This window comes from Globicephala melas, chromosome 3, assembly GCF_963455315.2.
Source record: "Globicephala melas chromosome 3, mGloMel1.2, whole genome shotgun sequence".
NCBI classification, from domain to species: domain Eukaryota; kingdom Metazoa; phylum Chordata; class Mammalia; order Artiodactyla; family Delphinidae; genus Globicephala; species Globicephala melas.
This window is the reverse complement of record NC_083316.1, coordinates 165134701-165151467: the sequence shown is the minus strand read 5'-3', so window position 1 is coordinate 165151467 and position 16767 is coordinate 165134701. Positions and strand designations below refer to the sequence as shown.

At 53.4% G+C, this 16767-nt stretch overlaps 1 protein-coding gene across 1 annotated transcript; it reads right to left on the bottom strand.

The window, feature by feature from the left end:
* Positions 1-9769: 9769 nt before the first annotated feature.
* Positions 9770-16387, bottom strand: CD320 (CD320 molecule). The gene is made up of 5 exons (XM_030879558.3): positions 14056-16387; positions 11253-11378; positions 10656-10889; positions 10218-10376; positions 9770-10058 (listed from the first exon to the last, which is right to left on the bottom strand). The coding sequence occupies exons 1-5, from the start codon at positions 14192-14194 to the stop codon at positions 9919-9921; spliced, it is 798 nt and encodes a 265-aa protein (XP_030735418.1). The 5' UTR covers positions 14195-16387; the 3' UTR covers positions 9770-9918.
* Positions 16388-16767: the final 380 nt, after the last annotated feature.

Below are 16767 nucleotides of genomic sequence, written 5' to 3'. Positions count from 1 at the left end.
ATGTATGGGGACAGGGAATATAGGGGAAGTCTCTGTACCTTCCTCTTCATTTTTCTGTGAACCTAAAATGGATCCGAAATATAAAGTTTTTTCTTTTTAGTTCTTTTCCTCACCACTTACTCATTGAGCTGTTGCTTCCCATTTGCCTGCTCCCCCAGCCCCTGGCAACCATTGATCTACTTTCTGTCTCTATGGATTTATCTATTCCGGACATTTCACACACTAAAGGGACTCATACGCTCTGACTTTTTCTGTCTGGCTTCTTTCACTTGGCATATGTATTCAAGGCTCAACCACGCTGTAGTGTGTGTCAGAAATTCCTTCGTTCTGATGACTGGATAATATTCCGTTGTCTGGTTGGACCACATTTTGTGTATCCATTCATCCATGGATGGACACGTGGGCTGTTCCTATGTTTTGGGTAGTGTGAATAACACTGCTATGAACATGCATGTACAAGTATTTGTCTGAATACCTGCTTTCAGTTCTTTCGGGTACATTCCTAGGAGTGGAATTCTGGGCCATATGGTAATTCTGTGTTTAACTTTTGAGGAAACGCCAAACTCTTTTCCACAGAGGCTGCATCATTTTACATTCCCACCAGCAATGTACAAGGGTTCCAATTGCGCTGCACCCTCGCCATTACTTATTTTCTGGTTTTGCTTCTCTCTCTCTCTCTCTCTAATTATAGCCATTCTCATGGGCATCTTCCACTTTAAAGGGAAAAAAAAAGACTCTGAGCACCCTCCCCGTCTGGCCTCTGCCCTAAGTCTCTGCCTCCGCCCAACCCAACCCCCCCCCCAAGCAAAACTGTAGAAAAAGTCATCCATACACCCTTTCTCCTTCACGTTTTATCTTCAACCGGTGGAACTGTTTTTGCCGACGTCACCAATGACCTCCACGTTATTAAACCCCACGGTCTCCCTCTACGTCCGGTTTTACCTAACGCATCGCAGCCTGTGACGGGATGGTAGACTTTTGCTTGATTCACTCTGTTCTGAACTCTCCTGGTTTCTCTTGCCACCTCTATGGTCGCTCCTTCTTTCCTGATTCTTCCTCACCCCCCAGAAACCTCTAGATATCAGCCACACTCCCTCCTCCCTTCCAAACCACGGCCACCCACTGGGACAACTCTGAAATTCATCTCTCCAACCCAGACAGTAGGGCCAGGCGCCCTCCCGGTCTCTCCACGTGGGGGCCTCGCAGGTCCAAACTTAGCTCCACCCTCGGCCGGCCCCCACCGTCCTCCCCATCACGGTAGGCTCCATCCTTCCGCAGCTCAGCCCGGATACCTGGGAGGCGCGCTCGTTTCCTCTTTCTCACGGCCACATCGGATGCGCCACCCAATCCTGCAGCTCCGTCGGCTTTTCCTTCGAAACAGATAACAGAATCCGACCACTTCTCACTACCTGCACGGCCCTACCCCGCGAGAGCATCATCATGCCCTCCCTGGACCAGGGTGGTCGCCTCCTCTCTGTAGTCACCCCCAGGCTCCCATCTCTGTGCCTTCCCACCGTATACTGTCCCCCCCCCACTATAATCAGAAACACAGCCCCCACTTTGGGGGACTCTTTTTTATTTATTGCTATATCCTGAGTGCCTAGAACAGTGCCTAATACCTAGCACTATTCCACAATTTCTTTTTCCCACGTGCGCTGCTTTTGGGATCTTAGTTCCCCCACCAAGGATGGAACCCGGGCCCTCTGCCGTGGAGGTGCAGAGTCCTAACCACTGGACCGCCAGGAAATTCCCCAACAAATGTCCTTTTTTTTTTTAAACATCTTTGTTGGAGTATAATTGCTTTACAATGCTGTGTTAGCTCCTGCTGTATAACAAAGTGAATCAGCTATATGCATACGTATATCCACATATCCCCTCCCTCTTGCGTCTCCCTCCCACCCTCCTTATCCCACCCCTCTAGGTGGTCGCAACTTACGGAGCTGATCTCCCTGTGTCATGCAGCTGCTTCTCACTAGGTATCTATTTTACAAACAAATGTCTTTTTTTTTTTTTTTTGCGGTACGCGGGCCTCTCACTGCTGTGGCCTCTCCCGTTGCGGAGCACAGGCTCCGGACGCGCAGGCTCAGCGGCCATGGCTCACGGGTCCAGCCACTCCGCGGCATGTGGGATCTTCCCGGACCGGGTCACAAACCCGTGTCCCCTGCATCGGCAGGCGGCCTCCCAACCATTGCGCCACCAAGGAAGCCCCAAACAAATGTCTTTTTAAACGTGAGATATAATACACGTTTCATTCAGTTAGGGTTGCCCTACCAAAATAATACAGAATGGGGTGGGACGGGCGGGCGGGCGGGGGCTTAAACAACAGAAACTTCTTTTTCCTCACAGTTCTGCAGCCTGGAAGCCCAAGATCAAGGTGTCCGCAGGGCTGGTTTCTTCTGAGGCCTCTCTCCTTGGCTTGCCCTGAGTCCTCATATGGTCTGGCCTCTGGGCCTGCATCCCTGGTGTCAGAGTGCGCAAATGTCCCCTGCTTATAAGGACACCAGTCAGATTGGATCAGGGCCCACCTGAATGGCTTCGTCTCCATTTAGTCACCTCTCTAAAGGTCCTGTCTCCTACTACAGTCACTTTTTGAGGTATCGATGGTTAGGGCTTTGACACATAAATCTGGAGGGGACAAAATTCAGCACCCATAAAAATGTACGCACATATCATAAAATTCACCCACTTAAAATGTACAATTCAATGCTTTTTAGTATACTCCCAGATAATGTGAAGCCATCATCAGAGTCAATCTGAGAGCATTTTCATGACCACAAAAGGAAACCCCATATCCTTTTAGCCATCACCCCCTTTCCCCGCCTATCCCCCAGCCCTATGCAACCACTAATCTCCTTTATGTTTCTCTGAACTTACCTATTCTCGATATTTCATATAAATGGAATCATACACTATGTAACGTGTTGCTCCTAGTTTCTTTGACTTAGCATAATGTTTTCAAGATGCGTCCAAGGTGCAGCCTGTGTCAGAACTTTATTCCTTTTGTGGATGAATTACAGCTCACATTATGGTCCTACCACATTGTGTTTATTCATCATCCACTGAGGGACATATGGGTTGGTTCCACCTTTCGGCTGTTAGGATTGGACCACTATGGACATCTATGTACAACAACTATCTCCTGAATAAACGAAGAACCTTTCATAATCTAACCCAAAGAACTGCATAAAAGTAGAAACTTCAGACTGTGACAAGACAGTAGAAGAAAGTATCAGAAAGATCCTTTTTTACCGTAGTTTTTTTTTTTTTTTTTTGAAGGAGAATGAATCAATAATAATACGAATTAACGTAAGTGTTGTTTCAGAACAAACTGGACCTACAAATTGTTGTTACTAAACCAATTTGGTAAAAATCAAAAACAAAATGCATAGTCTAACTTAAGCCAGAAGGCTTCAAGATTGAACTCGGGCCCAGCAGTGAAAGCCTGAAATCCTAACCACTAGGCCACCAGGGAACTCCCAGGAGGGATCTTCTTAAACAACAAGGACCTACTGTAGAGCACAGGGAACTGTATTCAATATCTCGTACTAACCTATAATGGAAAAGAATCTGGGGACTTCCCTGCTGGTGCAGTAGTTAAGAATCCGTCTGTCAATGCAGGGGACACAGGTTCGATCCCTGGTCCGGGAAGATCCCACATGCCGCAGAGCAACTAAGCCTGTGTGCCACAACTACTGAGCCTGTGCTCTAGAGCCCAAGAGCCACAACTACCGGGCCTGCATGCCACAACTACTGAAGTCCATGCGGCTAGAGCCCATGCTCCTCAAGCCACTGCAATGAGAAGCCTGCGCACTGCAACAAAGAGTAGCCCCTGCTTGCTGCAACTAGGCAACGAAGACCCAACGCAGCCCAAAATAAATAAATAAATAAATTTATTTTTAAAAAGAATCTGAAGAATATATATATATTACTAAATCACTTTGCTGTACACCTGAAACACTAAATCAACCATACTTCAATTTAAAAAAATAAAAACAGAGGGATCATCTTATTGCCAAAACACCCTTTAAAATCTAAATCAATTATAAATCAACTGTACTTCAATTAAAAAAAAAAAAAACTAAATCAGAGAATGGTCACCTCTGCTCAAAACCTCCCAAAGGCTCCCCATCTCACTACATACCCTCTGTGCCTCCCACCCCCCACCCCGCATTCTCTGCCATCAAATCTTATGACCACCACCACCCTCACTCCCTGCAGACCTACTGTTTCTGGAACGTGTTGCTGTCTCAGGGCCTTTGCACAGGTTGTTCCCACTTCCGAGAATGTTCTTCACCTATACACCTGCACGACTCACCCATCCTCTTACCTCCCTTCAGGTCTCTACTCAAGGGGCTCCATATTCAAGAGGCCTCTCTTGACCATCTAATATAAAAATAGTGACCCTTCTTTCCCCCAACCTGGAATGTCCATCCCTCCTACTCTGGCATTTAGTCCCCAGAACAGAACCATGATGTACTGGTTTGTTGGCTGATCCTCTGTCCCCTCCCCCCAACCTCCACATCATGGGGGATGGGGTTTTGCTCTGTTCAAGGCCAAGTCTCCAGGTACCTATAACAATGCCTGGCACCCGGTAGGTGCTCAATGAATGTTTGTCCTCCTGCAAAAATTAACCTTCAAATGCGATGCGATCCCAAAGTCCCAACTAGATCTTTTACCAGGTGCCAAGGAGCTCAGGAAAAGATTCGTGTACGACTAGCTGCAGGTGATGTACTATGTTATGAATGTGCTGAATGCTGCTGGATTGGTCACTTTAAAATGATTACATTTCGGGAAATGCCCTGGCGGTCTAGCGGTTAGGACTCTGCCCTTCCACTGCAGGGGGCACGGGTTCAATCACTGGTTGGGGAACTAAGATCCCACATGCCGCCCAGTGTGGCCAAGAAAATAAATAAATTAAATAAATAAAATGATTACGTTTCCGGGACGAAGCGAGAGGGTGGCATGGCCAGATAAACACTACCAGATAGCTAGTGGGAAGCAGCCGCATGGCACAGGGAGATCAGCTCGGTGCTTTGTGACCACCTAGAGGGGTGGGATAGGGAGGGTGGGAGGGAGACGCACGAGGGAGGCGATATGGGGATATACGTATACGTATAACTGACTCACTTTGTTATACAGCAGGAACTAACACACCCTTGTAAAGCAATTATCCTCCAATAAAGATGTTTAAAAAAAAAGATTACATTTCTGTTATGTGAATTTCACTTCAATAATAATAATAAAGTACAGCGTAATACCGTCGCACACCTGTGAGAATGGCTAAAATCAAAAAGACTGCCCACATCGGGTCATGCCAAGGCTGCAAGGAGATGAAAATATAGACATTGCTGGGGGCGGGGGAAGGAAAGTAAGGGCACATCCACTTCGGAAAACACGTTGGCGATTTCTTTAGAATTTAAATATACACCTACCATATGATGCAACCACTGCACTCCTGGGTAGTTTACCCGAAAGAACTAAAAGCAGATGAACGCGCTTACACAGAAGTGTTCTCAGCAGCTTTATTTGCAATCATAAAAAACTGGAAACCACCTAGATAGCCATCAACAGAGGAATTAGGTAAATGGATGTGGAACAGCCGTACAGTGGAGTACAGCTCCGCCATAAAAGCGAGCTCACTTTTCCTACATGCAAATCACTTTTCCTACATGCAAATCACTTTTCCTACATGCAAATTATTGTAAAATAATTGTGTCAGGTAAAAACTGCCAGACCAAAAAAAAAAAAAAAAAAAAGGTACATACTCCATGATTCTAGAAATGCAGCTAATCTACAGTGTCAGAGCCAGTTGGTGGTTGCCTGGGTAATGTGGTGGTAGGGGTGGGAGCGGCAAAAAAAGGGACACAAGGAGACTTTTGGGGGAAGAACCTGGCAAACATGATGCTCAGTGAGAGAAGCCAGACACCAAAGGCCACCTATGGTACGATTCCATTTATACAAAATGTCCAGAAGTCCAGAGAGACAGAATGTGGATCTGTGGTTTTTGTGGTTGCCGGGATGGGGGTGGGGGAGAGGAGTGACCGCTAACGGGGAAGGGGTTTCCTTTCGGGGGGGATAAAAATGTCTTGCCACTAGACAGAGGTGAGGGTTACACAACACTGCAAGTGTACTAAACACATTGTAGGCTTTAAAACAGTTAATGGTTAATTTCATGTTATGTGAGTTTTCCAATTAAAAAAAAAAAGAGAAATGGTGAGAGCTGGATAAAGATACACACACGCACACACACACACCCTGGACCCCCCCTCCCCATCTTCACCACTGCAGCCCACACACATCCCCGCCACTCCATCCCCTCCCTTCTCAGGCCCATCAGAATTTCCCCAGGTACTGGGACCCGTGCCCACTTGACCATGTCCCCCTCCTTGTGGGCTCCCCAAACATCCCTCCCTTTTCAACCTTGACCCTCTCTGGAGTTTCTTGGAAGCCAGTCACTGGGCTTGCTGCCTATAGGATGGGGTGGGCAGCTGGCAGCACAGGGTGACCCTGCTTGAGAGAACAAAGGCAGCTGAAACCCGGCCTGCTCATGCATGAAGGGCGTTTGCACCTGTGGCTGCCCCAATGTGCAGGTGACAAAGCTGGCCCTGAGACAGCAAAGCCACCTGCCCACAGCCAGTCAGCTGGCTCCAGTGGACAGGAGTCGCCCACTCCAGCCTGCCCATTCCCAGCTCGTGCCCTCTGCCCCCGTGGTGGCCCCAATGAACTAGGCCTCCCTGGTGTTCGTGCCCCTGTGTGGCCCCCACCTGTGCCCCCAGCACACACCTGGGCTGACCTGAGACCCTGCTGAAAGCAGCAGGAGCGATGCTGGCCCAGTTCTGGACCTGAGCATTCGAAGCATTAGAAGGGTTTTGGCTCTGCGCTTTGGGGAAACCCGAGTCACCAGAAAAGGGATGCGGCCGTCCTGCTTGGGTGCCCACGTGGAAGGGCCATCCAGAGAGGCCACGTAGAGAGGGAGAGGCGTCCCCATCCACCCATGCGCCAGACACGACATTGGCACCGTCCAATGACATGGTAACATCCAGCCAGTCCAGCCCCCAGATGCCAGCAGCCACCATTCACGGGGAAACAAAGAGCCGCCAGCCAGGCCAGTCAACGTGGAACCACAAAAGGGAATATGCCGGTGGTTGTGTGGAGCCCGTCAGCGCAGGGTGGTTTGTACCACCGATCACTGAGAATCCAGCTGACACCCGGGAAGATCCAGACCCTAGACCTCAGCTCAGGTGGCGTCTGACACCGGCCTCACCCCCCTAACATGCCCTGTTGGCCCACTGCAGCTGTCCACACCTGAACAAAAACGAAGGGGGAAAAAAATCTAAAAAAAAGAAAATGCTACTCTCTGGCATAACTCCCTCCTGCCAACTAGAAGAAGCCCACCAGGGTTCCAGTTCTGCAGCAGGAAACCTCGGCCCAGCTCAGGGGCTGGGAGGTATCCAGCAGGCGCCGGGGGAAGGCCTTGTACCCCAGGCAGCTGGGCGCCCTCTGGTCCACCGTCAGTCAAAGTCCCCCAATCCTGGCTGCAGCCCACCTCCCAAGCCCCCACGGCTGCCCGACAGAGAACTCGGGCCCCTCACAGGCTTCCTGAGGCCCAGACTCCAAAGCCCATTGGGAATTCCAGATCCCACGAGACATGCTGCATGGACCAAAACAAACAAACAAACAAACCTCCCGTGGGGGGCGGAGCCCCAATGCTGAACTTTCCCACCCTTCCCACCCCCAGGAAGATCTACCTTCTCCCAGCATGTTGTCATCAGGGACCAGCTCCCTGCTTGCTGGATGTCAAAGCCGCGAGACCCTGTATGGGACCCTGAGTGCTCCCCTGGGCTACCAGGGCCCCGGCCACCGCATTCGGAGATGAAGAAAATGAAGGTCAAAGAAGAGCCATGTCCTCATCACCCAGCAGTTACGGGGTGTATTAACTACACTTTCTGTATTCTTTTTCTGTGGCCGCGCCACACGGCTCGCAGGATCTTAGTTCCCCAACGAGGGATTGAACCCAGGCCCTCGGCAGTGAAAGCGCGGAGTCCTAACCACTGGACCGCCAGGGAATTCCCAGTTTCTGTATTCTTGACACCCTGTCAGCTGAGGCCTCACTGACCAGGAAGGGGCTGTCCCTCGAGGGGTTAGCGAGTTCCTGGAGATGACAAACAAGTAACCAGTGAGTGTACCTCTCCTATGCATACCAGGCAATCCAGAGCCACTGTGCCCCTTCCCTGTTCACCCCAGGGCCACTGTAGTGTGAGTGCCTGACATTAAGCAGGATCTTAGTTCCCCGACCAGGGATTGAACCCGTGCCCCTGCAAGGGAAGCGTGGAGTCCTAACCACTGGACTGCCAGGGAAGTCCCTGACGTTAAGCTTTTGATTGCCAACACCCACCATGAACAAACACACAGATAGCTGCATGACACAGCTACTAGCACCACAACCTACCTGGTTATTAGCTACCCCAACCTAGGAAGGTCCCCTTTTCAGAAACCCTAGGCAACCTTGACAAGTGACGCCTTGAACGACCCCGCTTTCCCTTATGGCACCCTAATTCCAGCTCTTATGCTTTATATTCAATAAAGAGTGAATCCGAGACTCCGACCCCCGGACCCTAATAAAGGCAGAGACTCAGGTCTGCGTTCCCTCCCTCTCTCTCTCCCCATGATCTTGCTCCGTGGCCCTCAGAGGGGGTGCCTGCTGTGTACCCTCCAGAACCTGTGAGTAACGAAATCTTGTTCTGCCAAGTTCCCTGATGGTTTTTCCTGAAGTACGTCCTGTGATCATGATAAGAACCACGAGGGCCGGCCTAGCCACAATGCTGGCTCTAGCTGGGGTAACGTCTGTGAGGGCCTTGCTGTAAGTAGTAGGGGCCCAGGTGTCCTCAGATGCTGCTCTCTGAAAGCCTTGCCGTTGATAGGCTGAGATGTACACGATACTCAGTGCCGACACCCCAGAGCCCATGGAAATTACTCAGTCTAGCCAGTTCCAAGCCTGTTTACCCTGCCTCACCCATTCCTCCCAGTGGAAACCACAATAAAAGCTCCTGTCCATGTTGTTCCCTCTCGCTCTGCCTCCGGATGGACCCTGGTGCTTCCCCGTGTGGCTCCACATGGCCTGTTATGCCCTTCCTCTTGGGATCGGTGAGTAACAAAGTGTCTTTTCAGTGGCAGTCATCTGCTGATCTGTTGGCCTTGGCATAGCTGCATAATAAGAAGACCTACATTTGGAAACAGGGTGGAGACCAACCTGGGGACACCCAGCTTCCATCTCAAAGAGAAGAAGCCATAATGGATGGAGGTCCCCCAGCCCAGGACTCTGGGAGGCACTGCCCAAGGTCTGCTCCATTTGGGGGATGCAAACTGTCCTGCTGCCCCCAGCCCCACTGTCCCCTGCTCTGGATTCCAGGAAGCCAGAGGCAGGGTCCCCAACTCCCACCCTCTCTGGGCTTGAGTGCTCCAGAGGAGGGGCTGCAGCAGAGCCCCCAGGCTGCCCAGGCAGAGGGAGACAGAGGCCCAGAGGCAGGCAGAAGACGTGAAGTAACTTTAATCACCACCCTCAGGAGGGGGCAACAGTAGTATCTGAGCAGAGGGGCCAGCCCGGGAATGACCTAGGGCCAGCCCCACGGTTCTGGCTGTGGCACGTTCCCCGGATATCTGAGCAGGGGGGCCACCCCGGGAACGACCTAGGGCCAGCCCCACGGTTCTGGCTGTGGCACGTTCCCCATCCAGGCTCCTCGAGTCCAGGGGAGGGTCTGGACACTCCCAGCCTCCACGATCACATCTGCAGGAGCTCAGGTACTTGGCGCCACGTGGCCAGAAGAACCCAGGTCTGGGGGCTGGTGTGCCAACAGCCACGCGCAGGTCCCCATACCTGCCATACTCGGGACCGTGTGACGTGGCAGCAAGAAATCATCCTCAGAGAACTGAGGCCGTCCTCTCCGACTGCAGAGACCCCTTCACAGACACCAGCAGCCCCAGCGGGGACAGGCGTCCCTGGGCACAGAGTCGTGACCACATGAAGAGGATGGCGGCGGCCAGACCTACACTTAGCACCACTGTGGGGGACAGAAAGACAGGAGTGGGTGAGGGGAGGGGGTGGCAGGAGGCTCACACCCACCAAGCTCCTAACACACTGGAAAGGGGGTTCTGCAGCCTGCCGGCTCCCAGGAGCAGCTGCTCCAAGCCCCAGGGGTGGGAGGACCTGTTTATCTTACCAGCAGCTGCAATGATCCCATAGGCACTTCGGTTTCCAGACTGAACTGAGTCCCGGTCCCCGACAGAGGTGACTGTGGCATTCCTGAGATAAGTGACACTCTCCAGGGTCACAGGGGTCCCCACGGACGTGGCACTCCCTTCTTGGAGGGTCTTGGTTCCTGCAATAAGTCCAGGCATTCAGTAGCTGGGGAGCGGGCACCTGGGGCATGGGGGATGAACAGATGTTTCTGGTGCCCAGGGGGGACCTTAGGGCTCACCCTCCATCCCAAATTCAGTGAGGTTGGTGAGCCCTGCTGCCCGAGTGCCCTCGTGCAGCCGCCATGGGAATACGGGCACAGGCAGACACACGTGTCCACGCTCCCAGCCTTGTCATACACTGGAAGGTGTCAGGCGTCCCTGTCTACCAACCCACCCTCCCCGCCCCCACAGGCACACACCACAGCCAAGCTCATCGCTGGAGTCGGAACAGTCCGGGTGGCCATCGCAGAGCCACGTGCGTGGGATACAGGAACCGCCCAGCGGGCAGCGCAGCTCTCCCTCCGGGCAGGGCTGGTGCCCGCAGTTGAGAACATTCTTGTTGATGCCATCAGGGCAGTCATCGATGCTGTCACAAGAGCAGGGGCTGCCAGTGGGTGGCTTGCACTGCCCATCCTGGGCACACGGCTCAGTACCTGGGGTACAAGGTGAGTCAGGTCTCAAACACCCAGCCAAGAGGGCCCAGGTACTCCCCACAGCCCAACCTCCTGCAAGCCCCGCCTTCCGAGAACAATCGACCCTATATGTTTCGCCCATCCCAAAGGCTCCTCCCCCTGCTTCTGTTAGCTCCACCTTCCAAGGACTCGCCTCCCCGCAAGCCCTCCCTCCCGACCCCACTAACTCCGCCCCGCTGCAAACCCACCTCTCCCCAGACCTCCTTCTTTTCAGGCCCCGCCCACCCCAGAGTGCCCTGTATGAAAGCCACATCCCTTCCACAAGCACCTCCTCCCTGTGGCCCCACCCCTTGCAAGCCCCGCCCCCAGGGCATGGACACTCACTGCACTCCTCCTCGTCACTGCCATCAAGGCAGTCCTTGTCAACGTCGCAGCGCCAGGTGAGGGGCACGCATAGGCCATCACTCCTGCACTGGAAGTTGGTGGGCGGGCACGAGGCTGCGCTGGGGCCTGAGAGATGCACACAAGTGAGGCCTGGGAGGTCTGGACCCTCCTTTGGAAGCACAGTGTCACAGGCTGCGACCACCAGGAGACAGGCCAGGTCCCAGGAACTACATTGGTGGTCACCCTTTGCTAAGGATGCACTATGTGTGGGCCTTGGAGCTGAGCAGTTCACAGCCTCACCAAGAGCCCTACTGGGCAGATTCTACTCCCATGCCCATTCTACACAAGACACTTAGGAGAGGTAAGGCCTGAGGCTACAAGCTAGTGGCAGAGTCGGGGTTCGAACCCAGGTCTCACTGATCCCGGGGTCTTTACCCGGCTCCAAATGGCCAGATGGTCTCCCCAGGAGTCTCTCCAAGTTCCGTGGTTAAACAGACTGGGGGAGGAGCCATCTCTGAAGCTGGCCTGGCTCAGGCCCACCTGTCAGGGTCAGCAGGGCCCATTATGTCCCAGCTGCTCAGCAAAGGGGAAACTGAGGCCTTGGGTAGAGGACCTGCTTAGTCACTGTGGCTTGTCGACTCACCCACTAAACTCCTCCCAGATCTGACCACTTTCCCCATCCTGAATGTGCCACCACCCCTCCAGATTCCCCACCCCCATCTCCACTCAGACACCAGAGACCTCTCAGCACCACACCATTTGGTCACCCACCCTTGCCCCCCTTTGCTCAAAAACAGCCCTTGGTCAGAAATAGAGACACAGATGTAGAGAATAAACGTATGGACACCAAGGGGGGAAAGTGGCAGGGTGGTGGTGGTGGGACGAATTGGGATTGACATATATACACTAATATGTATAAAAGATAACTAATAAGAACCTGCTGTATAAAAAAATAAAATAAAATTCAAAAAAACCCAGAAACCCAGCCCTTGGTCCCATGACCCTCTCACAACCAAATTCTACAACCTCCATGTGGCCCGCAAGTCCTGAGCAGCCCTGAACCCTCCCTGGACCTCCCACTTTCCCCCTCTTCATCAAGCTCCCTCTGACGCGGCCACCTTGATGCTTCTGCAAGAGGCCTGGCCTCGTTTTCCCCCTCAGGGCTTTTGCCCATGCTGTTCCCTGGCCCAGTTTGCCCTCTCCTCCCTCCTCTCTGCACCTCGTGATTTCCTCCTCAGACTTCACAGTCTCAGCTTATTTCCTGGGATGGGCCTCAGGCCCCTCTCAGAGACCCCTGAAGCTCAGCCTCCCACTTAGAACAATGGCCCTTGAACTGGCACCCGCGTAGACTGGACACTTAGTGGTGGTCAGGGCAGTGACCTTTTGACTGTAAACCCGGGGCAGCGCCTAGTGATAAGTGGACACAGGTCACACAATGGTCCGGGCTGAGTCCAGCTGAGATGTGAGCCTTCCTGGACCCAGAGCAGGATGAACACAGAAGGGCCTGGAAGCGGGGCCATCAGGCGGGAGTCCAAGGGACAGAGGAAGGGAGTGGGCTTTATGGTTTCCTCCTGGGTGCAGCAGGGAGGGTGGCAGATACCTGGCTTGGCCCCAGCCTAGTCCCCCTCCATACAATCCTGGTCCTCTTGTCCCTTCCACCTTTACTCACGAGGGCCTGTGCCTCCAAGCCCCCACTCCCCACAGCCAGCCCCTCCGCAGGCCGGCCTCCAGGCCCAACTGTGCCTGTGGGCCACACAGTCCCTAAGCTCTGTGGAGCCAACTGCAGCTGACTTCCTTCCCTGCCCATGGAGATCTGGCAACCTAAAGCTTCCTCCCCAGGACTTGCCACTCTCCCTAGCAACCTCTGACCTCCTTCCCCGGCCTGCTGGAGCATGTGTCCTTCTGTAAAGTGGGTGGGCAGCAGAACAGAGTGGACCTGGCTTCACAGGGCTTTGGTTTGGAGCAACCAGTGGTTGCACCTCCCAGCCTCAGTTTCTCCACCTGTAAAAGGGGCACGCTAGGAGTCCCTACCACAGTGTGCTAAAGAGAAGAGACTGCTTGCGTGTAGAGTGTGGTACTTGGTTAACGTGAGTCCTGATCCTTGTAGGAACCAGGACCATTTAGCCTGAAAAGGCAGGGGCTTTGGGGTGAGATGGGGAACCAGATAAGACGGTGTGGGAACCTGAGTCACAGCTGAAAGTCAGGGGCACCTGTGAGCACAAAGAGGTCACTCTAACCTGCCCAGCTGCCTCTGGGTACCTCTGAGAGGGCCACCAACATCATTTAGGCCAAGGCAAACGTGTCCAAGGGCCTGGGGTCACAGGGAAGACCTTTTTTTCTCTAAGGCCGGAGAAGGAAGGTGCAGAGATTGGGAGGGCGGGAAACGGTCGCCGAGCAAACTCAGCCACATGGCCCTAGGCGCCAGGGTATGGAAGCCGCAGCTGCTGAAGGCGCCAGGAGACCAGCTCCGTAAGGTTGGAAGTCGGAGAAGCAGAGCCTGTAAAGAACTTTCCTGCCCACGCTGGAGTGAAGGGTCGCTTAGAGGTGACCCCGGGGCTTGACAAAGCAAAGCGAGTGTAAGCAGGGCCGAAGCAGGGTAGTTAAAGGCTGGCAGAGCAACCCAGGCGGAGGGTCCCTCACTGGGGAAGGCTCATTCAAGGGCCTGGGTCCCCTAGAGCCACGTGCACGGGGGAGTGACCGGGACAGACGTGCGGCGCAGCCAACGGTAAGGCGCTGCTGGCGGGCAGGGGCGGAGCTAAGCTGCAGGCTTGGAGGGCGCCAGGGCTGTACGGAGCACACTCACCTGGGGCCTGGGTCAAGGACCATGCCGGGATCGAGGTCGGGGCGGCCTCCAGGCCCAGCCCGAAGCTGAGCAGTACCCGCAGCGCTAGGCCGAGGGCCGCAGCCCGCTGCGCTCGGCCCCCCGCCATCCAACCGCTCATCGCGCCACCCCTGCCTGACGCCGGCTCCGGCCAAGACCAGTCCCTGCCTCGCTCTGATCCACGTACGCGCGTGCGCAAAGATCCGGGGGGCGGGGCCCACGCCCCAGGCGGGTCCCGAGGCGGCCACGCGTTATGGGTACCGTAAATGTCCGAATGCGAGGGGACCCACTATTTGAGGCTCTTTCCCACTGTTCCCTGTGACAAGGTATATCGAAAGGTATTGGTCCTATTTGAAATTAGAAACTTCTGGAGGTGGAAACGAACTAGTACCGACAAGTCTTGTCAACTTACAATATTTAACATTCCACATGCACCAAATACTCCGGCCTAATTATCCTAATATGGCAGCCACTTCGCCCAGGCACACCCTCCTCCTGCTTCTCTCGAGCGCCCGACTTATTTACTTTGGTTTATAGTCTGATTCCCCACCAGAACGTCAGGCCCAGGAGGACGGGAACGCTGTGTTGCTCATTGTATCCCCAGTGCCTGGAACTGAGCCTGACACATAGCAGGCTCTTAAATATTTGGTAAATAAATGAAGGAAATGTTGGTTCTTGGTTTTCATCCTGGGTCCTCTATCCCTTGCACCTGGATGTTCTCACCGATGCTCACTACCTCATTAACCCGCATAGGCTCCTCAAAGGGAGGCGGGTCTTATATTTTACTCTGGGAACAAGACAGCCTGGGCTTTCTCTTCTCACGCTCACCCAGTAGGCACATAAAATACAAACCTTCTGCAGGTTTTCTATCCAATTGGCTGCTGTGTTTTATCTACAGCTCTGCCCCTAGGAGAAGCAGCGCTACTGCCAGCAGGCCCCCCAGACAAGTCACTGTCCTCAGCGTTGTAACAGCTGTGCAAATTTCCCGTGAAGCAACACAAAAGCACAGAAAGGCCTCTATTTGCAGGTTGATGGCATCCTTATTCAAAAGTGTTAGAGATTATAGCTGCCTTTGGAGCGTATGTATATATATACATATATATAAATTTTTTCATAATCTCCAATTCCCAGGAGACATGGGGTAAGAGGCAAAGGTGCACTGGTGCAGAGGCAGTTGGAAAGGGCAGCAAATAGGACTGCCTGCGGCAGGGGAAGGGAGGGGAGGGGAGCGTCCCACACCACCTGTGAGGCTTGGCTTCTTGGTGAGGTTGGCACCTGGGGTCCAGGGAGAAAAACTGAAGAAATTGTGGATTCACCCAGCTGACAATATGTAGCGGCTGAGTGCAGACTCATCAGCGGCTAGGTTCAGGGCCATCTCTCAGTGAGCCTGAGAGTTCTTTGTCTCTTCACGCCTGTTCTTCTGTTGAGGGTAAAAGGGTTTGACAACAGCTATAACCACAGGCTTGCTCCGGGAAGGAACCAAGATCACAGATATAACGCATTTAGAACGGTACCTGGCACAGAGGAAGTGCTCAAGAGGTGTCAGACCTCTTTCTTACTGCAGTCCCTCGCCAAACTTCAAGTCTGGGTCATAAATCCTTTTTTCTTTTTTTTGGCTTATACGGTAAACGACAATTTATTTTCTCACGGTTCTGGAAACTGGGAAGTCGAAGACCGTGGTGCCAGCAGATTTGGTGTCTAGTGAGGGCCCGCATCCTCAGTGACAACCATCTTTTCACTGCTACCTCACTTGGCAGAAGGGGGCTGGGTCATAAAACTTTGTTCAGAAACTTTCAATGGCACATCTTGCCTGGGGTCTTTAAAAGCCCCAGCGTTACCCTCCTTGTGGCCTCTGCACACCCTGCCCAGCTCTCCTGATCTTTCTGTAGCTAATTCATCCTTTGTTCCAACCAGAATCCCACCTCCTCCAGGAAGCCTTCCCAGCCTTTTCTTCTCATAAGCATTTAGCATTTGTACCACCCACTCTTGGGGCACTTATACCTCCTCCTGGGACTGTGACCCTTTTCCTGCCTTGCTCCAAGCTTCCAAAGGTGGGCCAGCCTCGACACTCTCCTGGCATACAGCTGATGTTCACCTACTGATGGGCTTTGGGGTTCTTCCACAGGGCAGCCACAACACTCCCCCAACTGAGGTCACCGCATGGCTCCCCTTCGCTCCTACAACCGAATCAAGGCCATTTCCTTTTCAGCTTTCACTCCCTGCTTATTCCTCCACAGAAAGAAGCCCCTTCCTTTCCTGGGCTGACTCCGCCTCGCGTCCCCCAGGCCCACACAGAAACGTTTCTGGCTCAGGGAGGCCTTTCCCCACTGGCCTAGGTGAGCCTTCCCTGTGAGCCACCTCACTGTCCTCTGCCGTCCCTGCTGAGCGGCAGGGTGGTCAAGGTCAGGCAGGGGCCGCAGTGGGAGCCTGCTGGTGAATGTCTGCACAAGCAATGGCTAGGAGAGCTCTCGGGAGACAAGGAAGCGAGCTGTTTTTGTTCCGCCGCACTGTCCTTTACAGTCAGTGCCCCCAAACACCCAGAGGTCCTGGAACCCGCTCTGACACTCTCAGAGTTAGAGCCAGGCCCTCGTGAAAGGGACGGTGACATCTCTGTGCCCAGTGACAGCACCGTCACCCTGGAGCTCGAAAACCACTATCCTCCCCTGCTCCTGGAGCGTTCATGGGATTAAGAGA

Excerpts from the sequence above, each read along its gene's own strand:
- CD320 (XM_030879558.3), bottom strand. The coding sequence starts at position 14,194 with ATGAGCGGTTGGATGGCGGGGGGCCGAGCGCAGCGGGCTGCGGCCCTC. Across the intron at positions 10,890-11,252 it reads CAGTGACGAGGAGGAGTGCA|GTACTGAGCCGTGTGCCCAG; the intron begins GTGAGTGTCCAT and ends CTTGTACCCCAG. Across the intron at positions 10,059-10,217 it reads TGGGATCATTGCAGCTGCTG|TGGTGCTAAGTGTAGGTCTG; the intron begins GTAAGATAAACA and ends TGTCCCCCACAG.